At 52.2% G+C, this 24,770-nt stretch overlaps 3 protein-coding genes across 66 annotated transcripts; 1 reads left to right on the forward strand and 2 right to left on the reverse strand.

Moving 5' to 3' along the window:
* Positions 1-305: 305 nt before the first annotated feature.
* ATG9A (autophagy related 9A) lies at positions 306-9,796 on the reverse strand. 46 transcript variants are annotated; one of them, XR_014080584.1, is made up of 17 exons: positions 9,668-9,796; positions 8,571-8,625; positions 8,033-8,164; positions 7,864-7,907; positions 7,276-7,340; positions 6,356-6,517; positions 6,032-6,173; positions 5,058-5,806; positions 4,824-4,977; positions 4,535-4,714; positions 3,892-4,140; positions 3,510-3,688; positions 3,286-3,403; positions 2,078-2,300; positions 1,730-1,875; positions 1,248-1,445; positions 306-677 (listed from the first exon to the last, which is right to left on the reverse strand). XR_014080584.1 is itself a non-coding variant. In XM_081584172.1 (16 exons), the coding sequence occupies exons 6-16, from the start codon at positions 6,439-6,441 to the stop codon at positions 1,440-1,442; spliced, it is 2,232 nt and encodes a 743-aa protein (XP_081440298.1). In that variant the 5' UTR covers positions 6,442-6,513; positions 7,276-7,340; positions 7,864-7,907; positions 8,033-8,164; positions 8,571-8,625; positions 9,668-9,796; the 3' UTR covers positions 306-1,439. The 46 variants fall into 46 exon arrangements, 32 of the variants coding, with proteins under 32 accessions (XP_081440298.1, XP_081440283.1, XP_081440306.1 ...); XR_014080577.1 differs by having other exon boundaries at positions 8,571-8,628; XR_014080587.1 differs by having other exon boundaries at positions 7,276-7,322; positions 7,855-7,907; positions 8,571-8,628.
* A 168-nt stretch (positions 9,797-9,964) lies between these two features.
* ANKZF1 (ankyrin repeat and zinc finger peptidyl tRNA hydrolase 1) lies at positions 9,965-16,525 on the forward strand. 14 transcript variants are annotated; one of them, XR_014080592.1, is made up of 14 exons: positions 9,965-10,270; positions 10,405-10,583; positions 11,651-11,763; positions 11,979-12,081; positions 12,204-12,397; positions 12,793-12,905; positions 12,999-13,146; positions 13,423-13,651; positions 13,832-13,978; positions 14,693-15,145; positions 15,325-15,436; positions 15,569-15,736; positions 15,872-15,963; positions 16,187-16,525. XR_014080592.1 is itself a non-coding variant. In XM_081584192.1 (14 exons), exons 2-14 carry the CDS (start codon positions 10,436-10,438, stop codon positions 16,308-16,310), a joined length of 2,163 nt encoding a protein of 720 aa, XP_081440318.1. In that variant the 5' UTR covers positions 9,965-10,291; positions 10,405-10,435; the 3' UTR covers positions 16,311-16,525. The 14 variants fall into 14 exon arrangements, 11 of the variants coding, with proteins under 11 accessions (XP_081440318.1, XP_081440310.1, XP_081440315.1 ...); XR_014080591.1 differs by having other exon boundaries at positions 10,408-10,583; XM_081584192.1 differs by having other exon boundaries at positions 9,965-10,291; positions 14,693-15,164.
* Positions 16,466-24,737, reverse strand: GLB1L (galactosidase beta 1 like). 6 transcript variants are annotated; one of them, XM_081584197.1, is made up of 18 exons: positions 24,548-24,737; positions 23,368-23,671; positions 23,042-23,168; positions 22,696-22,862; positions 22,295-22,445; positions 22,075-22,135; positions 19,826-19,920; positions 19,553-19,727; positions 19,413-19,471; positions 19,188-19,309; positions 19,037-19,077; positions 18,719-18,837; positions 18,330-18,404; positions 18,141-18,230; positions 17,913-18,026; positions 17,501-17,632; positions 17,061-17,276; positions 16,466-16,892 (listed from the first exon to the last, which is right to left on the reverse strand). In XM_081584197.1, the coding sequence occupies exons 3-18, from the start codon at positions 23,108-23,110 to the stop codon at positions 16,635-16,637; spliced, it is 1,944 nt and encodes a 647-aa protein (XP_081440323.1). In that variant the 5' UTR covers positions 23,111-23,168; positions 23,368-23,671; positions 24,548-24,737; the 3' UTR covers positions 16,466-16,634. The 6 variants fall into 6 exon arrangements, with proteins under 6 accessions (XP_081440323.1, XP_081440320.1, XP_081440324.1 ...); XM_081584194.1 differs by having other exon boundaries at positions 18,330-18,419; XM_081584198.1 differs by having other exon boundaries at positions 23,368-23,745; positions 24,411-24,737.
* Positions 24,738-24,770: the final 33 nt, after the last annotated feature.

Genomic DNA, 24,770 nt, shown 5'->3' on the forward strand with positions numbered 1-24,770 from the left:
GGCCCCTACCCAGGTCCCCATTGGCCGAGAGTCTCCGAAGGGGCGGGGAGGGGGAAATGGCGCACGCAAGGAAGGGCAAAATAGACGGGCGGAGCCGGCACGGTCACGTGCTCAGGGCGGGAAATCCGACCGCACGTCCTGCCGGAGTCCTTGACCTCCGAGGAACCGTGGCTCGGGAAGCTGCCCTTCTGCTCGCCCGCTAGGTCGGTATATCCAAGTGATCGCATAGACCAGCTTTCTCACGGGGCGGACACCCAGCCCCCAGCCACCTGGGTGGTTCACATTAGCCGCTCCGGACAACAAGCCCCAACCTAGTCAGTCCCTTCTTTATTAAAGGTTGTCAAGCTGTACACGGTCCCCCACCCCATTCCGCTGTAAGTTCGGCTGCGTAGTTCAACCGCTCACCCGCAGCGGACCCGAGCTGGGGGAAGGGGGCGGGGGGAGGGAAAGGAGTTGGGTCCCAGCATGCAATGCAGCAGCCCAAAGCCGAGGGCGAAGTCATCCTGTCGCCCCTTCATCCCCCTCTCGGGACAGCGGGATGCAGGCCAGAGCGCTCTTGCTGGGAGACAGACAGCCGAGGTCACACTCTAGCCCTTTCCATCCCATGTGCAGGTGGTACGGGGTACAATAAGCAGCAATGGGGGCCAGGAAGGCCTCAAGTCTCCCAGGGGCCCATCCTAAAAAGTTGGAGAGGACAACAAAGATTTTCCATCCCTGCTCCACAGTTTAGAAACCTTCCTTCTTAGTGTCAAAAGATAGCATGAGGGAAGCTGGGAGCTAAAGCCTCCACACCAACACAAAGCAAAAGCTGAACAGAAGGGGAGCTAGGGAACAGAACGGGAGCAAGTGGCAAACATGCCAGTAATGTATGTGCAGGAAGCAGGGGAGAGGTGAGCAGGCTGCAGCACTGGGAGAGAACTGGGGGTGAGGTAAGGGCCACAGCCTGAGCTGCTCATCTGTTCGGGGGTGGGGAAGGGGGCTGCAGAGGTTGAGGGTCCAGACCCAACCTCCTCACTCCACAGTTGGCACACGTTCTCCCTGCTTGGCAGCTTCTGGGGTGGACAGTCCTCTGGAGACTTGCAGGGGTGGGTGCAAAGGTGGCAGTACTGGGGCTGGGCTGGGGACCAGTTTCTAGCACCACACTCTGAGCCAAGGGGGGTCCTGGGGATGAGGCTAGAGTCCCGTGTGCCCTGTTTCCTAGGCCCCCCGTCTCTCTCCTGGGGCTGTGGCGAGCCCAGCATTGGCACCTCCCTTGGCCAGGCACGGACACACAAACACCACACGCGTGGAGCCAGGCAGCACTCGGGAGCCCTCCATGACAGACGAATGGGATGGCAGGGCAGCGATGGCCTCCATCCTGGGGCACAGGGACCCTCCTCCGGGATGGCAGGGCAATGATGGCCTCCATCCTGAGGCATAGGGACCCTCCTCCACCTCGTCTATACCTGTGGAGAGAAATGGGTTGGTGATGGAGATGGTCTTCAGCAATCTGCTTACACAACAGAAGCCTGGAGATAAAGGAAAAGCAAAATTTGATTCGGGGGCAGGTAAGCAAAGGAAAAATCAAGTCCTAGGTTTCACAGTTGGTGAGGGGAGAGAAGGAAGTCTACTTTGGAGGAGAAGTTGCAGTGTCTCTGCACAGGAGGCTACCTCCCTTCACATGAGAAGCTTGACCTCAGCCTGGAAGTTGCTACTTCTGGCTGTCAATTTCGGGTCTTGGAGCCCTTACCTTGTGCACCTGAGGGGGGAGCTCATCCTCTGAGCCCTCTTCAGGCACAGGCTCTGGGTGCCTTGATGCTGACTGCCCATCTTCAGCCCATCCTCCCAGGGGCAGCCGAGAGAAGTGAGAGGGAGCCCGGGGCACTGTGCCAGGATCTGCAGACACAAGTGAGTACTCTTAGTTTGCACATAGACAGGAATGAGGAGACAGGCTCTGGGGCTGCTGAGGGAGTTGGAGGCACCGGGGAGGGACTAGTCTCCTTGGGTCTGGCCCCTCTGACCTCTTTCCTCCCCTAGAGGCCCCAGAAGGACCACTCTTCCCTGAAGGCTCTGTGTCCTCTGTACCCCCAATGCATACCTGTGATGCCTCCGTAGCGCCTCTGGAAGCCCCCTTGCAGGGCAGTGGTCTCAGGAGCTCCAGGCCGAGGTACAGCACAGGGATAGCTGGCAGAGCGGGGGATGGGCTGGGCAGCCCGGGCCCCCTCTCCCCCCTCTTCAGGAGCACTCTCCCCACTCTCATCACTCTCTCGGCGGTGCCACACATGCCGCTCAGGTTCAGCCTGGGCCTGCTGCTTGTGGAGCTGAGAAGTGGGGAATTCGTTAGTTGGAGACAGAAAGTGGAAGTCGCTCAGTCGTGTCCGACTCTGCGACCCCATGGACTGTACAGTCTGTGGAATTCTCCAGGCCAGGATACCGGAGTGGGTAGCCTTTTCCTTCTCCAGGGGCTCTTTCCAACCCAGGGATCGAACCAAAGTCTCCCCCATTGCAGGTGGATTCTTCACCCGCTGAGCCACAAGGGAAGCAGTTGGGGACAGAAGAATATCTGAAATAGTTACCCTCCACCATGGTATTGGCCAGTTCTGATTTATATCGCCTCATCTAGAACCACTCACCCGGAGTACCTGTCATGTTAATAACATGTAACATACATGTGATGTTTTACAAGTTAAATTCTCAGCAGATTCCTGGAACAAGCCTGTGCATGGATTGTAACGGCTCTCATCTTCCCCAGTCATTTGATTCCAGAATAAATTGTTTGTGAATCTAAGTGCCAGGAGCTCTTTTAGGTGCTGGGGATACAGCAGTAAACAAAATAGACAAAAACTCCAACTCCCTAGGACTTATATACTTGGATGGGGTGGGGGGAGATAGACAATAAACAAATAAGGAAAAAATACAGTGTCAGATGATGCTAAATGCTATGGAGAGAAAAACAGAACTGGAAAATTCAGGAGGGTAGGCAAGGGAATATTTTACTCAGGGTGGCCGGAGATGGTCTCATAGGGTGGGAAAGAGCAGACCTGAATGAGAAGGAGGGAGCCATGTGGATATGTCAGGGAAGTGGATTCTTAGTGGGAGAAACCACAAGTGTGGAAAAGCCCTGGGTGAAAGTAAGCTTGGCTGAAAAGGATAGAAGAGGAAATATGCGGGAATGGAAATTGCAGAGCAGGTAAATGGCAGAGAAGGGATTCGAGCCCATGTCTTGCTTCTCCACGTCTAAAACCTTCTATTCTATTTTCAGCTGCCACCTTGGTTCTACAACCCTGCCCCTTCCTGCCCACTCACCTGGTGCATGTAGAGGGCATGTAGGCTCATCTCAGTGGATGCATATTCTGACAGCACCAGGCTCTGCAGTTGGCCTTCCCACACGCTGCTCCCGGAGCTGGCTGTCCTGGCATCCACCCTGTCCCCCCCACCAGCACAGACAGCAGTCATCAACATTTCTGAGACCCGCACAAACTGCTTGGGGTTACTGCCACACCCTCCCCTCACGGCCCACTGCTACTCACCCAGAGCCTGTCATGGTGCTGGGAGCCCGGCCTGTGGGAGCCTGACCAGGCTGCAGAGGCGAGAAGGAGCGCAGAGCAGAGGCGACTTCAGCCCTGTGCCTGGAGCCCTGCAGGTCTCTAGGCAGTGGGGGGCCCCGGCAGGATGAGCCAGCTACCACATTTGCAATAAGGCTCAGTGGCTGTGAATAAAAGGGGTAGTAGAATTCTCAGGGCACAGGGAGGCCTCTGGGTCCCCTAGGACTCTGCACATTAGGACCCAGTGGCACAGACTGAATGAACAGAGAGAAGGAAACCAACAGGGTGGACCCTTCTGCCCCACACCCTCAAGTCCCAGCTCCTGGCATCCATTCTGCCCATCATCTCCCAGTCCCTAGGAACGCACCTCAGACTCAGATTGTAAGGACTGGATGGACGTAAAGAGGGCATTTTCTGGGAGCAGACCCCCTTGGGCAAGGCCAGCAGCTGCTCCGTCCCGCTGAACTTGCTCCTTGAGGAAACCTAGGAAGGCCGTGCTCTCACGTGGTGGCTGCCAGCCGGGGTTGGTGATGGCAAAGTGCATGAGTGACAACTCCGTCTTCCCATCTTCGGCCTGCTGGTACACTGAGGCCTCCGTCTGCCCACCGGACAGCCACTGCACAAGGGAGGCTGCAGTGAGCAGGACTGGCCCCTTACAGAAGCCCTTTTGGTACCTTTCCTGCAGTGGGGGGAGGGGAGGCCTTGCCCCTGGAGGACAGAGACCACAATGCACTGCTGTATCTCATCCAGGGGCCCGAGTGGCCACTCTACCAGTAGCCACATACTGGGCTAGCTGCTTCGTTTGTGCCTTTCTCGGGGGAGCTTGGCCAAGGGTGCAAGTTAAAGGCTATAATCCAGTCCAGGGTCCTGTTTACAAAGCAATGTGTGCCCTGGTGCAGGGCTGCCACTTTGTGATTCATTGGCTCAGAAGGGGTATCTTTTTGCAGTTTGCCCCAGGATGTATAGGCCAGCATCGCCTCTGGCCAACTGCCCCCCTCCTTTCCTAATACCTGGGGATGCCCATGCTGGCGAACATCCATCTGAGCGAAGGAGCAGGTGTCTCCAACACCGACAACCTCCACAGTGAAATTGCGGAAGAAGTCTATAATCTCCAGGGCCCGCGGGCGCAGGCAGAAGATGAGGATGAGAGGTGTGACGATGGGGCTCAGTAACTCCTCCAGGATGAACACCTAGAGAGGAAGAAAGGGATTGAGGTCACAAGAGAGCAGGAGGGAGACCAGCCCTCGGCACCGAGCTGTCACCCAGTCTCTAGCAGGCCCTGACTCCAACTCCACTCACTGCCTTGTACTGGAAGAGCTGGGCAAACTCGTCCCGGGTCTGCGAGCGGTGGGCATTACCCTGCCAGTGGTCAGGCATGTAGTGGATGTGAGCGAGGATCACGCGGAGCAGCTGCTCAGGGCAGAACACCATGTGCTGGTCCGGGATAAAGGACCTGGTGGGATCAGGGCCGTGGTGAGATGGAAGCCCTTCCCGGAAATGACAGTCAGCCTACTCCCCCTTGCCCTGGCCCACCTGCACACGGTCACAGTGACCCCCAGGAGTGTGACGGTGGTGAGGACGTGTTCCACAGCCAGCACGTCTTCATCATAGATGGTGAGGGCAATAAGCACGGCCAGGATGGAGCCAGCGAAGAAGGCGCAGTTCTTGGCCAGCAGTGTCAGCAGCGGTGACAAGAAGCAATTCATGTACTTGGACGCGGGCTTATAGCCTCGGTTGAGGCGGGATTGCAGCTCGTGCTCCAGCTCGTTGAAGTGGCGGAGGTAGCAGCGGCCGTAGAGCGACCAGCAACGCGCACCCAGGGCGCCCGGCTCCCGCTTGAGCACCTCAGCATAACTGAAGAAGGCGTAGAGGATCTGCCAGATGAGGATGAGGGGGCACAGCAGGAAGTTGGCAATGCCGATCCACAGGATGCGGTTGCTGAGGCGCTGGGCCAGCTCCAGCCGTTGCCCCCCACGTTTGTACTCAGACTTGAGGCTCCATTCGTTGAGAAAGAGAGAGCCAGGTCCCCAGAAGAGGATCAGCTCAAAGTTGTACTTGAGGCCCCGGGTGAAGAAGACGACCTCCCCAAGACCGGGCAGGCGGAAGCGCAGGGGCAGGAGGGACTTGTTCACCAGTGCCACCATGTAGTTCTGGAACCGGAGGATGCGGTGGTAGATGTCCAGCTCTGTCAACTCACGCTTGTGGATGCAGATCTGGTGCTCCTTCTGGGTCTGCACAATCCGGGCCTGCACTTCTTGCCATGTGCAGTATGGAAGCGCCGACTGAGGTGGGGAAGAGACAGGGGATGGAAGGCGGAGTGGTTGCCTCAGCCCCTTGCCCTCCATGAGCTGTGAAGCTCAGCGGTCCTTGGGAGCCTTCAAGCAGACCCTGCCTGACCTACCAAGGATGGAGGAGGTTGCCTGATGCCCAGGAATATACCCAACCCTTCCCAGGCTGTGGAAGACATCCTGGACTGTGGTGCTAACTGCCCAACTTCCCAGTCTCACCATGGGGATGCGCAGAGCATGCAGGTAGAAGGAGTGGATCTCCCAGTAGCAGCAAATGTTATAGATGAACTTGATGAGCCGGTGGACCCAGAAGACACCAGCGATGACCAGGATGGTGATAAGGGAGCCATTTTCCTGAATCCTGGTGGGGGAACAGTGAAGGGGAGGAAGAGTGGCCTGAGGCCTCTGGGCAGAAATGCTGCTGTCCTGAAGGATTCAGAGAGGCTGAGCCTATGTTCTGGGGAATGTTACTGCCTCACACCCCATTCCCTGCCTGCTAGCTGAACCTACAGGCTCTAGTGCCCTCTGACCTGCAGTGCTTACCTGGCACTACAGACTTGGGCAGGCAGAAAGGCATCTGGCAGAGTGACCTTGACGGGCTCGGTTGGGTGAAGACTGTGGTTCACCATCTTGTTGGCGAATAGGATGTCGTAGTCCACACAGCTGACCAGGAAGGTGGTGAAGGCAACCACAAAGAGGAACTGCCTGGGGAGTTGGGCAGAGGGGGTGCGGTCTGAGAGTCAGAGAGACACCAGTGAAATAACCAGGAAAAAGTGAGAGTCTGCAAGTGGCAGACCAAGACTAGGGAGCAGCCTCTGGGGAAATGGAGGGCCTCTCTCTACTGCTTGGCCCCCAGAGACCCAAGGCAGCACCTATTTTTGGCTCTTAGCTTCAGGCACCACAGAATCAGCCTGTTTTTCTATCTCATGGTAATCTCTGCTACCACTCACTCTTTCAAAGGTCTTAGACTGTGGTCTCTGGTCCCCAGTCCCTGATTTCCTGTTGAGATTGTAGAACCCCTTTGCAGATTTGAATTCTTTCCTTAGGGAGGGCAGGTTTTCTACCCCTTTACTCTTTGGCAAAGCCATATGGCTCCTTCCTCCCAGAAGGCCCTCTACTCAGCAGTGGGTCTAAGGTACATCCAAGGCAGAACAGAGACATTTTTCTCAAGTAAGCGTCTGGCACCTGATACCTCCTGACTGAACCATGCTCATTCCACTGGAGCTCTGATGAGTCCGACTTCTCTTTGTGGAAGAGACAGGACTTGGAAAGCCTTCCTTATAAGGGTGATTAAAAAAGATAAAGCTGTAAAACCTGGTGCCACACCCAGCCTTAAACTGTAAAGGTTTGCAGTTTGGAGCCTTGCACCTAGTTGCCTTGGCAGTTTGGGCCAGGAGTTGAGCTCAGAGACAGGAAACACTGTGATGTGTTCCTTTACTGCACCATCCGTCCCTTGTACTTACATGAGCTCAAAGATCTCCCCGATGAGCATACAAGTGAAACCATTCTTCTGGTGTAGATTATAAACGTGTAATTGTTAAGAAAAAGTGGTCCGTAGAGACAGCAGTTAAGAGCACAGACTTTGGTGTCATGTATCTGAGATGAAGTCCTGGCTCTCTTGACTTTCGAGCCGTGTGAACTTTGGCCAAGTTACTTAACCTCTCTAAGCTTCTGTCTGTAGTGGTATAATAGCACCTGTCTTATAGGATTGTTAGGTCTGAGATAGTGCATGTAAAGTATTTAACACAGAACTGACACAAAGTTAAAAGACATTAATTGTTATGATTATTAGCATAACATCAACAGAATCACCCTCAGAGAGGTTCCTTATAAATTAATACTACAAAGTGCAACACGTAGCTCTTAATAGACGTGGGATATCATTATTTATAACTGTCATTATTTCCCTGGCTTCTATTTAGGCTCAAGGTGCACTCCACTCTCCTTTGAGGGATTAGAGCCAAACCCACATCAAGTTTTTCCCCTCAGGGGGCCTGGCTTAGAGAGGGGCTGAAGGTTCAAGAGCTCCAACACAGAGACACAAAGGATATTCGAGAGAAGAAGAGGTCAAGGTTTTCGATGTGGTGCCAAGGTGCTGTGGGTACAAGAGCAGAGATGTCAGAGCCCCGAAGAAATGGAAGCCCCTTGCTCCCTCAGCGTCCCTCCACTAATTCTCCGCCCCCCAAGTCTCAGTTCTGGCTATCATGTCCAAGAACTCACACTTGCTCCCCTCAGGGACATGCACCAACAGGTCCTCCTCTCCAGGGGGTGAATCGCTGTAGGAGGCCTCTAGGCGCTGGTATTCAGTGTCAAACTGCGCCATCACCACCACCCCCTGTCCACCCTGTCCACCTGTGGGTACAGAGAAAAGAGAGACCCAGGTTCAGACCTTCTGCCTTCATCTTCTTCCCTGCCTACTAGAACAGAAATGAATGAGAAAGAATCCTTGGGCTAGGTCTCCAAAGGCAAAGGAAGAGTAGTAACCCAAGGAGAGCAACATGCTCAGGGCTTGGGAAGCCCTCACTGACCAATGAGGTCAGTCATTCCCGTAGCCTTTACTGAGTGTCTACTGAGGCCTTGCTGGCCTGAAGACAGACTCTGCCCCTTTGTGAGGGGGTTGCAGGGTCTGTTTCATCTTCTATTCAATGGAGAGAAGGGACCCTCCCACTCCCCTCCTAGAGAAACCCTGGTCTCCCAAGAGACTAGCAGTTTGGAAGCACTTTGTAAACAGAGGTTTGAGATAAGCACATGGCCCTACCAGCTCCATGGACAGTGTCAGCTCCACTCCAGCCCTCGATGCCCTGGCTCTGCAGCTGCTGGAGGAGAAGGTGTCAGGCCCCAGAGAGTGGGGAGTGGGAATAGAAATAAACCCAACCCTACCACTGCCCCCCCCATCCCTCCCACCCCCGTTCAGGGGAAGCCAAGCAAGGGGCAGGGAGGCTACAGTGGGAAAGAGGCACCCCTCCTAGCCTAAGGCTATGCACACTTCCTCTGGTTGTACTATATGAGGCCACTCATTCAACTCTAGGGTCCCATGCTGTGGCTTAATGAACCTGTGGAGACTGAGTCTGTACAGGGCTGGACTGTTTCTCCATGCTCCACCTCAGCCTCCGGAATTAGGTGGACCTTTCGGGGTCCGCAAAGTCCCAAACCCAAAACCCAAGAAGACAGTCTCTCTTAAAAAGGACCTGGCCTTGCTTCCCTAGCAAACACACCCAGCGGGCAGGCAAAGTTCCTAGATGAGATATCCTGACTGGGTCGTGTAGACCCAGATCCTGGCTCAACTGTGGGTTCCCTTGGTCCTGGAGACAGGCATGATCTAGGTTGCATTCACCCAGTCAGTGCAGACCCTGAAGCTGTGGAGCACTGCCCAGCCTGGCCCCAGTGGGATTCCCCGGGTTAGTGAGAGCCCTGGGTCCTAAGAAGCTGACCAAGCCCTCAGGGAACTCACCACTCACTGGGTCAGTGTAGACCCAGGGCCCATAGAGCCCCTGTCAGCCGGGCCTGGGCTCAGGGGTTCCTGCGGACGTTGGAAGAATCGAGCCAGTCCGACAGCCGATACCCCCAGCTGAGCTGGGTTGCCTTCCTACACCCAGCTGCCACGACCCGAGCCCAGCGCGCCCCCAGACCGCCCGGCCCCAGGCCAAGGGCTCGGCTCCCAACAGCGGACAATCCTGCGCGCGGCCCCGCCGCTCACGCGCGCCCCCGTCCGCGCGCCCCCGCTATCAAAACATTCTGGCCGCGCGCCTCCGCCCCGCCCGCGGTGCCCCTTCCCCTGTTACCCGCCGCAAATCCGCTTAGGACTCCGCGGGCATACCCGGCCAAGCCCGACACGGGTCGTGAGATTTCGATTACCGGGCTCGCTTTTCACCTCAGGAACGGTGACCCGGGTGATTCAAGGGGCTTCGTCGGTTCCACTGGGCTCGGCCCGACCGGGAGCGCTAGGCCCGGCGTCTGCCACTCACTGTCACCCGCAGTTAGCCTGGCCAATGAACGTGGGGGAGGAGACACGACGGCCAATGCTCGGCGTCCGGGGCGGGACTAAAGGCTAAAGGCGGGCCCTGGAAGTCAGGGAACCAATTGTGCTCTCTACGTGGGGCGGGGCTCAGATGCAGGCAACGCCTTTTGTCCTCTTCGCTACGCCGTAGTGACGAGTTTGTTACGGTGTTGCAAAAATCCGGGCTTGGAACTGTAGACTTCCCGTGCCTCTCCGCTCCTTCTGACCTTAAATGCAGCTTCTGCGGGCGGGGGCGAGTCTACGCGGTGTAGTCACTGCTGGAACTCACCGCACGGGTAACGGGGAGAAGTTGATTAAGGGACCTCGGTGATTTTAACTCTGCTGGAGTCGATTTGGTTGCTGAATTTACGCCCATTTCACTCTTGTGTGGTCCGAGACTGGGGATTTGAGAAAGCGGGCTGGGATCACGTATTAACCTTGGGCCCACCCCTGGTACCTGGGTGAGTGGCTGTGGTACCTGGGTGAGTGGCTGTGGTGCCTTATGGAGTGGGAGAAACGAAGTCACGCTGGCTGGGGACGCGGCATAGAACCTTGCTTTGGGAAGCTCTGTTTCTTAACCACCTTTATGCTCCAGCAGCTGCTTCTAAGTAAATTTCTGCTCAGCCATGTCGCCGGCTCCAGCTGCAGCCAAGGCTCCTGTGTCAGTCTCCCTGTTTGACCTAAGCGCGGATGCTCCGGTCCTTCAGGGCCTGCGCCTGGTGAGCCACTTTCCCGAGGAGGCTTTGGCCCAGTCTCTGCAGACCTCCTGTCCAGGTATCTGGGAAGATGTGGGGTGGACCCGTGAGAGATGTGACAGGACACTTTGGAACTTATTGCTCCTCCAGGGAACACATTCTTATTGGTGTTTCCCAGCTTAGGAGCTCTTGTTGACATCTTCCACTGGATAAAATTTATCAGCTCACAACTGCAGAGTGTTTGTTTTTTACTTTTACGCTGAAGTTTGTGTATATTTTTCTTAACTGTTATGAATTTAAGGCAACATTTGTACATGTTTTCTGATTAAAAAAAAAAATTTCACCCTATTTCTGGATTTCTAGAACAGGCCCCTGAATTGTCTCCAAGCAAATCTCTTGCCATTGCTTATGCCTCATCCCATTAACACCACTGCCTGCAAAAACACTTCACCATTCCTTGATATCATTCAAATTTAACTATTCCAATCAAATCATTCCTTCTTGCTGAATATAGAACAACTTACTGTTGGTTTCATACTACTTTAGTTTGACTGTTTTCTTATACTTTTTTTAAAAAACCAACTGCACACTGTAATTGGAAATATACGCTAAAAAGATGGTATTGGGCGAGTTATTTGCACAGTTTAGAAATAATCTTAACCTTACCAGAAACCATTCACTGGTGGCTCAGATGGTAAAGAATCTGCCTGCAGTGTGGGAGACCCAGGTACGAACCCTGGGTTGGGAAGATCTGGAGAGGGGCATGGCAACCCTCTTCAGTGTCCTTGCCTGGAGAATTTCATGGACAGAGGAGCCTGGTGGGCTACAGTCCATGCGGTTGCAAAGAGTTAGACAGGACTGAGCGACTAACACTTTGACTTTCAGGATTCCTCTAAACAATCCCTGTTAATTTACATACAGTGTTTATATTCATCCTATGCACATCTTTTCAGAAGCACATTTATTGTATAAAGTGATTGCTGTGTCATTTATTTCAGGATTACTAGATTGTTAAATTCCTTGAAGGCAATGACATGCCATCTCTCTCATTTGTATCTTCTGCTTTGTATATCAGACACTGAATGTAATCCTAGATAGTGTGGATTTGGGCCCTTTTCTACCTCTGTTTACCCTCCCCTTATTTAGGTTCAGAGGAGCGAATAAGCCCAGAAAGAAGACCACTCCAGGGTCCTCTGGATATTTCAGAGAAGTTGTTTTGTTCAACCTGTGACCAGGTCTTCCAGAACCACCAGGAACAGGTAAAAGACCATGTGCGGAGCTAAACGTGGAAGCAAAAATGTCATGGTTGGGGAAAAGAGGTAGAAATTTGTCTTTAATGAAGGTCTACATTTTAACTACGTAAGTTAGTATTACCTGGTCATACTTCGTGGAGTTCTTTTTTAGGTCTCGGGTACCATAAAAGGCTAGGTCAGGCATATTTCCACATTGTTCTTCCCCCTTTGCCTCGTACCAGAGGGAACATTACAAGCTTGACTGGCATCGGTTTAACCTAAAGCAGCGTCTCAAGGACAAGCCTCTCCTGTCTGCCCTGGACTTTGAAAAGCAGAGCTCCACAGGTGATGACTGGTGGAAGAGCATGTGCGAATCAGTCATGGGGATGGAGAAAGATCCTTGTTGAGGAGCTTGAGGAAAGATCAAAGATGGAGCACCAAGCTTTCGTATCTTTCGTTGTTCTCAGGTGATCTTTCCAGCATCTCAGGATCAGAAGACTCAGACTCAGACAGTGAGGAGGACCTGCAGATACTGGATGAGGAGAGGGCTGACTTTGAGAAGCCTACGAGACCCCGAGGCTTCCACCCCCATCGGGTTCTTTTCCAAAATGCCCAGGGCCAGTTTCTTTATGCCTATCGCTGTGTCCTAGGCCCTCGCCAGGCAAGTGCCAGCACACATTGTGTGGTCAGCCCCAGCCTTTTGTACACTCAGCCTAGATTTCCCCTCAGCACAGTCCATTTCTTACTTCTTCCCTTCCTTCCTGTTCGGGGTGGGTGTCACACTTGACGGCACAGTCTTGAACTGGCCTGAATCTTAGAAGGGTCAAGTATAGTGGAATTCAGTTTGGAAATAGATGGATCTAGGCTGGAATTGTGGTTCTCCTACTTGATCTTGACTACCTCTGCAAGCCTCCAGTTTTCTTATTTATAAAATGGAGACAGGCATGGGGCTGTTGTATCAACAGAGATGGTGCCTATGAAGCATGTAGCACTGGCACTTGTTTCTTACTCCCAGTAAGTGCCACAGAGATGTTTGTGCTGCTCCTGTGTCTCCAGGTGCCCCTTGAAGAACCAGAACTGCTGCTTCAGAACCTGCAGAGTAGAGGTCCCAGGGACTGTGTGGTGCTCATGGCTGCTGCTGGGCACTTTGCTGGTGCCATTTTCCAAGGGTGAGAGGGTGCTGTATGGGGCAAGGATGGGATGGATCCTGTTAGTCTGGGAGTACCATCTGATTTCCAGTACTGAGTCTGTGCTGTCTACAGACGAGAAGTGTTGACACACAAGACCTTTCACCGCTATACAGTGCGGGCCAAGCGGGGCACAGCCCAGGGGCTTCGGGATGCCCAGGGTGCAGCTGCTTACTCTGCTGGGGCCAGTCTAAGGCGCTACAATGAAGCCGCACTCTATAAGGTAAGTTATGTGTCCAGGTCTGGTGCGCCTCTAATCCCCACTTCTCTCCTCTCGACTGATTAAATGGTACAGCAGGGAGGCTGGCTTCTGCGTCCTGTCTTTGTTCTTTCTGGGTAGGTGAAGGTAGAATGGGGTGGATGCCCAGGAGTCTTAATCCTCTCATTCTCTACCCCTCATTCCCTACACGTCATCTGTACATCATCTGTGGGTCAGTTTTTGGTTGGAGGTTTAAAAGTAGCAAGTGAAGAATTACAGAGCTGAGTTAGTCTTCTCCAGGAGGTTCGTGACCTGCTGGCAGGGCCAGACTGGGCTAAGGCACTGGAAGAGGCTGGGACAATACTGCTGCGTGCCCCCCGCTCTGGCCGGTCCTTGTTCTTCGGGGGCCGTGAGGCTCCCCTGCGCCGGGGAGATCCCCGACTTTGGGATATCCCCCTCGCTACCCGAAGACCCACCTTCCAAGAGCTACACCGTGTACTCCATAAGCTGACCACGCTATACGTCCATGGTGAGCTTTCTTTCTAGATCCCCATACTCCCTAAATGTTCCACCCAAGCCTCGGGTTCTCATTCGTGCATCCAGATGGTTTTCTAGCCCTCAGACTGCAGTCTGATGACATTTTCATTGACAGAAACTGGAGCTGGCTTCTCCTCAGCTAAATTTAAAACCATCTTTTGTTTTATGGCAGGAGAAGACCCCCGGAAGACAGGCAGATTGGATTTACCTCAGACACACCGGAAGAGAGTGAGAGAAAGGAAGGCTATCGAGGAAGAAAAAAAGGTCCCCAGTGATGAAAATGAAGCACTCGGGCACAACGAGGAAGCTCCCAAACAGGGTATGCACACCATCCGGCAATTGTCAGGTCTCTCTCTGGGGGTCTGTCTTAGAAATGCAGTGGTAAATCCCCTACTGTCATAACTTTACCCACTTCCCTCTTTATAGGTAAGCCTTTACATACTCCTGCCACCGCCCACCGCCCCCCCCCGTGCCCCACCTCCCACACATACACACACATCTGTTCAGTATGTGGTAGCAATTATTGAAATATGTTTTGTGATTTTTCCAAATCGCCTATCATCTCTTTTGTTCATTGATGTATCTCCAGTTCTTAGAAAAGTCTTAGCATGAAGTCGATGCTTGGACATGTGTTGTGTGGATCTTAACATAATTTACTTGCCTTCTTGGATGCACTGGTTTGGAGCTAGGGGTTGCTTCCCATGCTGCAGACTATTGCCTGCATGGTTGTCAACTGCTCTGTGCTCCTCTGTTCTGACTACCCTAAGGCTGGCATGGGACTGTCCAGGGACTCCCATCACTGAATAGCTTCTGGGCCTGCCCTTATTGGGGCTGTGAGCCTCATTTCTTCACATGATACTAATGGCTTCAGCTCTTGATATGCTACTTTATCTTGGGTGACAAAATACAATTTTATTTCAAGTGATCTGGATTATCTCTCTGTGTACATTCTTAGGTATCTGGGGCAGCCCACACCCTTCTACCCTCTGCTTAATCCTTAGATGGATCTAACATAGCAACTTTTTTTCCCTAGGATCAGAGTCAGAGGGAGAGGATGGCTCCCAGGTAGAGTTGGAGCTAGTAGAGGTGACACTGGGAACGCTGGATCTTCGTGAGTTTGAGGTATTTCCCAAGCAAAGGAGGAGAAAAAGGAATAAGAGGGACAGAAAGCAAGACCTGGAGTCTGGGGCACAAATGACTCTTTCCCAGCAACCAGAGGAAGATGAGGCCCTTTCAGGGTCAGCCCCTTTGGGGCTTCCCTGGGATGAGGCTGCGTCCCCCGGTCAGCCCGAGCTCTGGGATGTGCTTCTAGCTGCTTGCCGAGCTGGAGATGTGGGGATGCTGAAGGACCAGCTCACTGCCAGCCCCCTAGACCCTGGAGTTCTGCCTCTGCTCAGTGCCCCCTTGGGCTCCGGTGGCTTCACTCTCCTGCACGCGGCAGCCGCAGCTGGGAGAGGCTCAGTGGTTCGCCTGCTGCTGGAGGCAGGTGCGGACCCCACTGTGCAGTAAGTGAGGTCCTCATGCCTATCCCCGCTAGGGTACAGAGGATGATCTGGATGCTATTCTTGGCCTTGGCTACTTGACAGTGTTTCCCTTGGTCTGCTTGGGCGACGTTGGGAGGTGCAGCAGGCAAACTGAACCTGTTTTGGGGGTTTTCGCACCTAGGGATTCCCGAGCTCGGCCACCGTATACACTTGCAGCTGACAGATCGACACGCAATGAGTTCCGGAGGTTCATGGAGAAGAATCCAGATGCTTATGATTACAGCAAAGCTCAGGTCAGCTGAAGAAGGAAGCAGCAGAGTGGGAAGGCATCAGAGATGCTGGCTAGATCTTTTCTACTCTCCTCCAGTCTTATCAAGGATAGTTTGTACAGATCTTTACCTTATGCTTTCCCGGAAATCCTCCAGGTGCCGGGGCCACTAACAGCAGAAATGGAGGCACGGCAGGCCACTCGGAGAAGGGAGCAGAAGGCAGCCCGGCGGCACCGGGAAGAACAGCAGCGGAAGCGGCAGGAGCAGAAGAAGCAGGAGCAAGAAGAGCAGCAGCGATTTGCTGCCCTCAGTGACCGGGAGAAGGTGAGGCTGGGGGTTCTTCCTTCCACAGCAACACTTCCAGAGGTCTGATCCCTTCCCTGGTGTGCAGCCGTCACTTCTTGGACACACTCTCCACCACTGAGTCCTTGTGCTTAACACAGCTTCTCTTCCCCTCAGAGAGCTCTGGCTGCAGAGCGCCGACTAGCTGCCCAGTTGGGAGCCCCCAGCCCTCAGACCCCCAACCCTGCCGTCACCGTCAGCAATGTTCCGTATGTGGAGGGGGCAGGTATGGGGGGTGGGCTGTGATGTGGGCGGGGCCATTCTGGACAGGTAGAGCAAGTGCCCGCTCTGTTCAGAAAGGCTGTTGAGGGGATTTGAGATGTTCTGGGAACCTCTAGAATAAAAACAGAAGTGACAGGAGGGTGGGTAGGGAAGGCTTGGACTGGAATGTTTCTGGGATTCCTCTCCAGCCATTTTCTCCCTCTTATTCAGACGCTGCTGGAGTTGTGGGATGTCACTCCAAGGCCTTGTTCCTTTTCACTACCTTGACTTCTCTTTCTGCTCCACAAGCTGCCTCCGGGATCATCGCTGTCGGGCTGGGAAGCCCTCTTCCTGATCTCTTACAGCTCCACCTGGGGCCAGTGCTAGGCCCTGAGAGGGCACATTCCCACTAGCCTTAGACTTCTTCTTCCCCCATGAAACCAGAGAGTATTTGGAAGATTAGGGTGAAGGACATTCAGGAACCAGGGCAAAGACAGGGCCACAGAGGTGTGTGGAGCTGGTACTGTCTCTGGAACTTTAATCACAATAAAGTTTGGTAAGGAAACTGCACTCGTACTTCCATTCAGGCCTGTGGCCTTTGTTTCCTTATGGTTACCATGGCTAGCACGAAGGGATCCTGCCCACTGCGTTTGTCCCAGGTCCAAGGGTTACCTTTCTTTCAGTGCCCACTTAACTCCATTGGTTCAGAGGCACTTGAGAGGGAATAGATGTACGTCCTGTGCTTGGTGCTGTTGAGGATGGGCCTATCCAGGAACTGGATTTGGGGCTGAGGAGGCACGTTTTCTAGCTCCAGCAATGTGATTCTGTTGTGGGCTCCCCTAGGAAACAGCAGGGGTCTTGGCACGTAGAGGGTCTGCTGTGGTCCCCGCGTTGTCCAGTAGCGGCCCAAGTTAAACCCATTGATCCAGACTTGGCCCTGGGGAGTAGAGGAAAAGAAAGGATCAGCTCTCAGAGGGGTAGAATTATCCCCTTGTGGGGGGGTGGGGGGGTTCCTAATCAGAGGAATAATTTGTGCTCTCCCTTCTTCCATGGTTTTCCCCTCTTACCACTCTACCCCTCACCCCACCCCCACCATCAGCAATACCTTTGTCCATCCAGGTAGAAACAGAAATGTGTCCCCGCCTGAGTTTAAAATTGGGAAGGTGGTAGAGTAGAAGGTGGGGCCGGAGGGGTTCGGAGGATGCGAGCTTTTCAGCAGCTGGATGGGAAACCACCATTTGACAAGATTATCAACTTTCAAGGGGAACATCAGCCACTGGGTAAGGATTGTCTGTCCCAGAATTGGTGGCTGTAACAGGCCCTGTGAAGAAGGCAAATGAAAATTTATCATTCACTAAGTTCTAAGGCCAGACTACTGCTACTTAAGCCCTGGGATGCAACTAGTGGCCATGTCCAGATCCCCCACCAGCTGCTGCTTTGCTCTCTAAGCCCTAAGGCTGTAGCTCTTCCTTTAGGCCCTTATCTTTTCTAGGGAGTTCAGTCAAGAAGAGTATGGGGGTGAGGGAGTGGGCAAAGCGAGCTCACCTTGAAGTCACTGCTGTTAGACCCAAAACTGAGCCTGCCCATGTTCTCCAGCAGGACATCCAGTTTGGCTCCTATTTTCCCCATCAAAAATAGGTCATGTTTCATGTTTCGTTCCAAAACACCCTGAAATACCTGTGGATGAGAGTATCTGTGAAAGGGAGCCGCTCAGCTTCTAGCTCGTGGCCACCACCCAGGAAGCCACATTAGGACACTGTTATTTAGAGGGCAAAGAGAACGTAGCCCTTCTGTCAGTTACCCGTCCCTTCTGGAACCTTATCCCTTGTCAAAATCTTCCTCATCCCAGCTTATCCTCTGCAAATATGAGCAGGCAATGGGAAAAGGTAGATACCGGAAACTTTGCTGGAGAGGAAAGGAAATGGGCTCACGAGGTAGCCTGGAATTAGGTTCTCACCCCATTCACCATTACATAGGCACGGTCATGGACTCCATTGTTTGGCACCCAGAGTTGTGTTGGCTCAGAAATAGTTTGGGTCAGATAGGTCCGATACAACATATAGCCATGGACCTAGGTGTGGAAGAATGAGTAAATAAGATATGCTGAGAGACAAGAAAGGATACTGTGGGGAAGATGCATAACTGAGAGGACCTTTGGTATAGCTGTTGGTGGATTATGCTTTACCTGGTTGACAGCCTCAAAGGTCATTGGCAAGATTGAATGGATGGGCCCTTGGGGGCATAGGAAGTCTAAGAAATCCAGCAGATTCCCATCCTATAAGAATAAGAGTAAAGTATCAGAATACTAGGGAACTTTCAGAATAGAGGGCAGGACAGGCTGGGCGGAATCAGAGAATAATGGGGAGGAGCTTACCAGGTGTAGGGTCAAAGGTCCAAGCGTCATCTTGGGGCTGGGGGGAGGTAAAGGTCCCAAGGGAACTTCCTGGAACTGAGCCCAAATTCTCTCAGGAGCCATAGGAAAAGCACACAAAGAAACCCTATTCCAAGACCCTAGTGCAAGGTTCTTAACCCCACGGGTCCAGGGAAGGGCTTCAGGGGTCATGAAGATTCTGTAATATTGTATGTATTTGTATCTCCCCAGGGAGTTCCATCTGAGTAAGTGAGAAATGCTGTGATAGGCTGCTCAGAGGGTTTTGTGATCCAGACAACAATCACTGACTTAGGGGACCCCTTTACGAACAATTTGGGCACCCCCCCCCAAATTAGTAAAAGCCTTTGGCGCTTAATGAAGTGGTAGGGCACCTTGCTGATGACATTTCGAATAGCAAAAAGCTTGGGTGTGGGGTCCCCTGCTTCGGATATGGGTGCATCGTAGTCATAGCTGGTAGTAATTGGAAGAAAGCGTCCCTTCTCATCAGCACCTAGTCAAACCAATTTAATTAATTTAATGCATCTTTCAGATGATAGGCACTAAGCAAAGAAATTCATGCACAGAATTTTGCTCTCAGAAGGGGTGGTGGTAGCCATATCCAGGTTCTAGACAGCCTAATCCACGCAGCCTTCAGACTCTTAATTCCTTGCTGCCTCCCTGCCTCCACCCCAGAGACTGTCTAGACTCACCATTCCAGTATCCAAAGTTGGTACCTCCGTGGAACATGTACCTGAAGTGGGGGAGAGTGGGGGGAAAGGTAGAAGCTGACCCGTTGAATCTTAACCTTCATCCCCAACACCCAGTTACAGATTTCATGTTGGCCCCAGTGCCTCCAGTTACATGTTCACACTGGCTCCCAACTTGAGCATTTTCTCTAGTCCTTTTGTTACTGCTGGAACAGAGCGAGTGGAGTGGTTCTGGCCCCAGTAATCCAGCCAGCCTGTGTAGTACTCAGAGTTCACCTAGAGCGTGAAGTGAAAGGAGCTGTGAGCAAGATGGGAGCTGAGCGACACCCATTCCCCATGCTGCCTCTTGCTTTGATTGGCCTCCCCTCTCGCTCCTCACCAGGGGCCCGTGGGGTTCATACTTCCGAAGCAGGCCAAAAATCTTGGTCATGTTGTCAGCTGCAGAAAGGAGGCAAATGTAAGCAACATGAAACAGGTGCCCCTTCCCCAGACTTCATTCTGAACCCTTGCTTGGGAGACCTGGGCCAAAATCTACAGTGGTATAGAGTCCCTGGAGGGAGCCACATTTGAGTCCTTCAGGCCCATCTGTGGTGAAGAGCAAGATCTTGTCTCCAAGCAGCGCACGGAAGAGCCCAGCTAGGTGCCTCATGTAGCTCACGTCACAGGCTCTGTAGCTGCCGTATTCATTCTCCACCTGCCAGGGGAAAGGAAAAGTGGAGGTCAGCTCTGAGGTGGAAAAATTAAGGGCACTGGCCCCTCCTTCCCCTGGCCCAGTCAACTTTCCACTGGTACCTGAATGCTAATGATGTTGCCCCCATTGTGGTAGAGCCATGGATATATCCTGGGCAGCAAGACCTTGAACCAGGAGTCCACTGCGGCAAGGAAGTCTAAAGGAAGGGGCAGTGCTCTGCTCCTTAGGGCACTGCCACCTCCTCGGCCCCCACCCCTAGCATCAGTGCTAGCATCTCGAGTGCCGCCTGAACTCGGGGAAGCACTGTATCATCCCACTTGTCCATAACTCCATCTGGGAAGCAGTGACTTGTCAGAGGAAACTGAACCCTAAGCATTTATATATTTGCATGGCAATGAAATCTGAGCGTAGGAAACAAAGCAGTGTTTCTTGAGAATTCATTTTTTAAATGTCAGAAAAAAATGTTAAAACACATCACATGGCGCTATTATGTAATCATATATAATATATACTTGAGACCGTTATGAAGTAGCGTGCACACAGTGTGTGCCTGTGTGCTCGGTCACGTCAGATTCTTTGTGACCCCATGGACTCTAGGGGTTACAGGCTCCCACCAGACTCTGGTATGAAGTAGCATGGGAATTCACAAAATTGTAGAATATCTGACCTGCACCCTGATGGAACTGCCAGTCCAGGAGATTTAAGTCAGCAAATGAAAGATCATTATATGAGGTGGCATGCCTTCAATTCTCAACTCCTGTTGGTGATTTTTGTTGACTCACCCTCAGGGTCTTCATACATGACCTCTGCCTCCTTACCTAGGCAACTCCAACTCAGGCTTCAGGTCTCAACTTACATTTCACTTCCCCAAGAAAACCTCTGATATCCTAGATGAGGGTAGATTCTCCCTGTTACACTCTCACATCACCTTATACTCCCTTTTCAAGTGCTTAAGAAATTAAAGTTAAGCATTTGTGTCTGTAATTGTTTCCTGTTGGTCTCCCCTACTAGTGAGCAGGAACCTTGTCAGGTTCATTGGCTGCATCCCTGTCATTGAGGACAATGCCTAGCAGATAGCGGACTCTCAAAGGTGGAGTCAATGAAAGACATTTTAGAGGCTATCTTTATATTAAAACATTTAATTCCTTTACATTTTGTGTTCTTTATAAAGGAAGGCCAGGTGGCACTGCCTCCTTTAATCCAAGCATACATTAAATCGCATCCCTTGAGTGATAAAAATTTAACATGACCAGAACTATTGTTTTTCCCCCAAATGTTGATCTTTTGCCACCCCTAGTCTTCTCTGTCTTCCCTAAGTCAGTAAATGGTACCACCATCTTGACTGGCTGGATACTTGATTCTTTCCTCATCCTACCCACACTGTCCTCCCACCCCCCTGCCACTACTCCCTTTCTCATCAAGATCTGTCATTTGAGTCCTGTTGACCTTTATCTCCAACCTATAGCTCATCTCTGCCCTCTTTGCATTTCCACCACTACCACAACCAGGAGCCATCTCTCTCTCCTCAACTACAATCATAGTCTCCCAGTTAAGTTTCTCCACCCCTACCCTTGCTCCCCTCAATCCATTTTCCACATCCGGGCTAATGTAATCTGAAAACAAATCAGATAATTCTGGTTAAATTCTTTCAATGACTTTCTACTGTGCTTATAATAAAAGGCAAACCCCTTACAATGGTCTGAAAGGTCCTGCATTAACACTCACTATATAGCTCCAATTTCTCATACTACTCTCCCTTACCCGCTGTGCTCCAGCCATGCTGGCCTCACTCATGCCAGTGTTCTGTCCTACCTCTGGGCCTTAAAACACACCATACCTGGGAATTCCCTGTGGTCTAGTAGTTAGGACTCCGAGCTTCCATTGCCAAGGAGCCAGGTTCAATCCCTCGTCTGAACCATGATCCCATAAGACTCACAGCACAGCCCTCCCCCCAGAAAAGTACATCATTCCGTCTACCTGGTCATTCTGACTTCACTCTTCATATGACCAGTGATTTCCCTTTCCTAGAGTAACTGATATGTCATCTCAGAAAAGTCTTTTCTGGCTTTCCTACCTAAAAGAGGCCCTGTTATTCACTATCTCAACTCCTTGTCCATTTTCTTGTGTATTATTTTTTAAATAATGTTATAGAAGTTTTGGTGTTTTGTTTTTTTTTTTAATTAACGTGTCTTCCACACTGAGTCTGTCTGGTCCCCCAGTTCCCAGCATCCTGCTGGGCATGATTAAAACAGTAAATATTTGAATGAATGATCTCTGTGTTGGGTACCCAAATGACCCATTTTGTTGTTGTTTGCTTTTTTTCTGAGTCCAGTCTTTTTTCTCTACCCACCTGGATTTGAGGTTCTCAGATGAATTTTAGGTTTCCGAAGCAACCAGGCTGGGAGACCCCCCTGAGACAGACAAAGACAACGAAAAAGTGAGTGGGCTTTGTTGTCTGAGAGTGGAATAGGGTAGGTAAGAAGGGAGGGAGTTGAGGGTAGTGATGGAAGTGGCCCTAGAGTAGGGGCACATGGGAAGCTTTGCTTCTATCCCTTCTCCAACTAACTCACCATCTCCCACTCTGCACAGATGTAAGGTCCTGGTCTCAGTATGACTAACAGGTTCGCTAAAGTTGCCTCTTTCAGAAATGCAAAGAGGTCACGGCTGCCATTAAAGTTATAGACCCCAGGCTCTGGCTCATGGTAGTTCCAGGGCACATAACTGAAAAAGGAAGAGGTTAACAGGGCCCAAGGCAGGGAGAAGCCAAGGAAGCCAAGGGGATCAGGCCTGCAGGAATCTCCAGGAAGCTGTGGGAAGGAGGTCCTGGCCCTCCCCTTTCCCACCCTTGGCAGGGAAGCCCTGGAGCTACAATCCTCATACCCAGCCAGTCTTCCTGTCCTGATCCCTGTCTTAAGGATGTGGTAGGAGGAGTGAATCCCACCCTTCAATGGCTCTCATGAGCACTTCTTACAACTGTACTACGTTGAGGCCACTCATTCGCATCTTGAAAAGCCGGTCTGCCCAAAGCACCCGCGGTACCCGAAAGTAGTGCAGGCTGCCAGACACGTAGCGGAACGGGGCCCCGTCCAGGAGGAATCTGTTATGATCCCGATCCACTACGAACGACCGAGTGTCTGCCTGTAAGGGGAGAGACCGTGCTCACAGGGGGCTGGAGTCCGGGGTCAGCGTCTGCCAAGAGCAGAGGAGATGGAACTAGCCCTTCCCAGTATTTTGTTGTTTTCACTTTCACTCTCTCCTCTGCCAGATCTGACCCTGTCTCACAGCACCCAGCAGCTGGTTCGATCCTCTCATCCTACCTGGGGCAGCAGCAGCGTCAGGAGCAGGAGCAGCAGGGAGGGAAGGCAGAGAGGTTTCTTGGGAGCCATGGCGCCTTCGGGGCTCTTCCAGTCAGAGACGGTGGTCCGACCGTCAGGTGGCGGATTCCTGGGAGAGAACCTCAGCGAGCAAGTGGGCGGAGACCACCGCTAATTGCCAGGCGATTAGCCTGGACTTCGTCTCCAGCCTGCATCTGCCCCTTACTCTACTAGTTTGTAAAATCCTCTACATCTTTCTACTGGTTCATGAACCAGCTTCAGCAGCATTACCTGGGAGCTTGTTAGAAATGCAGAGTCTCAGACCCTACCTCAGACCTGTAGAATCAAAATTTGTATTTTAACAAGATTTCCGGGTGCTCTGAGCACATTCAGGATTGAGAAGTAGTTCTCTGCTACATTGAGCCCCCTGAGGATGGGGAGAGCCTTGTCCATCCTGAGTCCTCTGCTGCTATCACAGGGTCCAGTACACAGCACGTTAAATCCAGATGAATGTCAGATCCAGGTTCAGACCCAAGGGAAACCGGAGGATATCTTCTCAGTATATGAAAGGGGAATGGGAGTCGGGGTGAGGATCAGGTTACAAGAGGCATCTTCTTCCTAGAGAATCCTGTCCTGTTTCAACAAAAGAGACCATCTAGGCCATCCTATCGTCTTTGGATGTGCGCCCCTTTCCAATTTATCCCTGCCTGGGCAAGAGACGTCAAGGTTCCAAGGTTTGGGAATTTGTGAATTTCCATCACTCACTGCCTTCACAGTCCCAAGCCTAGGATGTGAAGACCAGAACAATAATAATAGTTACTATTGTTATTTCTGCGTATGAACACTACTCAGGGCTATGCATCAAACACCATACTAAGCATTTCACCTCTCATTTAATCTTCGAACAACTCCGTGAAGTAGATAATAATCTCCATTTTACTGATGAGGTGATTGAGAGATAGAAATATTAGCCTGTTAACAAGGTCACATAACTAGTTTAGTAGAGCTGGGATTTGAGTGAGGCAGTCTGGCCTCAGAGTTCATGCATTTAACTTTAGGTACGACAGAGGATGAGATGGTTAGGTGGCATCACCGACTCGATGGACATGGGTTTGGGTGGGCTCCGGGAGTTGGTGATGGACAGGAAGGCCTGGCGTGCTGCGGTTCATGGGGTCGCAAAGAGTCGGACACGATTGAACGACTGAACTGAACTGAACTGACTCTTACACCTATTTTACAGTTAGGGAAAGTGAGGTTCCTAGAGGCTAAGTAACTTGTCCAGGTGACACAGCTAATGGGCTATTAAGATTCAGACCCTAGTCTAGTTCAAGAGCCTGAGCTCTCAACTACCGAGACTACGGTAATAGGATACAGGCCAGAGCTCCCAAGGTTGTACTGATCAGAGCTGCAAACGGGTCCAGGCTGCCAGCACCCGCCCCCTCTGAGCATCCACCTCCGGGCTGGACCGCAGTCGGCCACTCAGTGCGCGGGAGGTATGACGCCTCCTACCTCTGGCATTGGGAGATGGAGGTCCTGGGGGCCTCGGGCCGAGCCCGGCTTTGCTCCCCTTTGACGTAGGTGCCTGCGTCTTGACCCCCACTGCAGGCCAGGTGTGGAACCCTCACCCGGGTCCTGGGACCCGTCCTCCCCCAGGCCTAACCCGCCCCCGGCCTCTGAGCTCCACGCCTCCACATCGTCCGAGTGCTCAGCGGTTGCTAGGATACTGAGGGCG

The sequence above is a fragment of the Giraffa tippelskirchi genome, chromosome 3, assembly GCF_054371585.1.
Source record: "Giraffa tippelskirchi isolate mGirTip1 chromosome 3, T2T-mGirTip1v1.2.pri, whole genome shotgun sequence".
In the NCBI taxonomy this organism is placed as follows: Eukaryota; Metazoa; Chordata; class Mammalia; order Artiodactyla; family Giraffidae; genus Giraffa; species Giraffa tippelskirchi.

Coding starts and splice junctions, on each gene's coding strand:
- GLB1L (XM_081584193.1), bottom strand. CDS start 23,110: ATGGCTCCCAAGAAACCTCTCTGCCTTCCCTCCCTGCTGCTCCTGCTC. Junction 19,921..22,074: donor TCTGAGAACCTCAAATCCAG/GTGGGTAGAGAA, acceptor CCCTTCCTTTAG/ACTTCCTTGCCGCAGTGGAC. Junction 18,027..18,140: donor CCTTTGAGGCTGTCAACCAG/GTAAAGCATAAT, acceptor TTCCACACCTAG/GTCCATGGCTATATGTTGTA.
- ANKZF1 (XM_081584184.1), top strand. CDS start 10,436: ATGTCGCCGGCTCCAGCTGCAGCCAAGGCTCCTGTGTCAGTCTCCCTG. Junction 11,764..11,978: donor TCCAGAACCACCAGGAACAG/GTAAAAGACCAT, acceptor GCCTCGTACCAG/AGGGAACATTACAAGCTTGA. Junction 15,165..15,324: donor GGTGCGGACCCCACTGTGCA/GTAAGTGAGGTC, acceptor TTTCGCACCTAG/GGATTCCCGAGCTCGGCCAC.
- ATG9A (XM_081584157.1), bottom strand. CDS start 8,135: ATGGCGCAGTTTGACACTGAATACCAGCGCCTAGAGGCCTCCTACAGC. Junction 4,715..4,823: donor AGCTCTTCCAGTACAAGGCA/GTGAGTGGAGTT, acceptor CTTCCTCTCTAG/GTGTTCATCCTGGAGGAGTT. Junction 2,301..3,285: donor ATGCCCTCTACATGCACCAG/GTGAGTGGGCAG, acceptor CCCACTTCTCAG/CTCCACAAGCAGCAGGCCCA.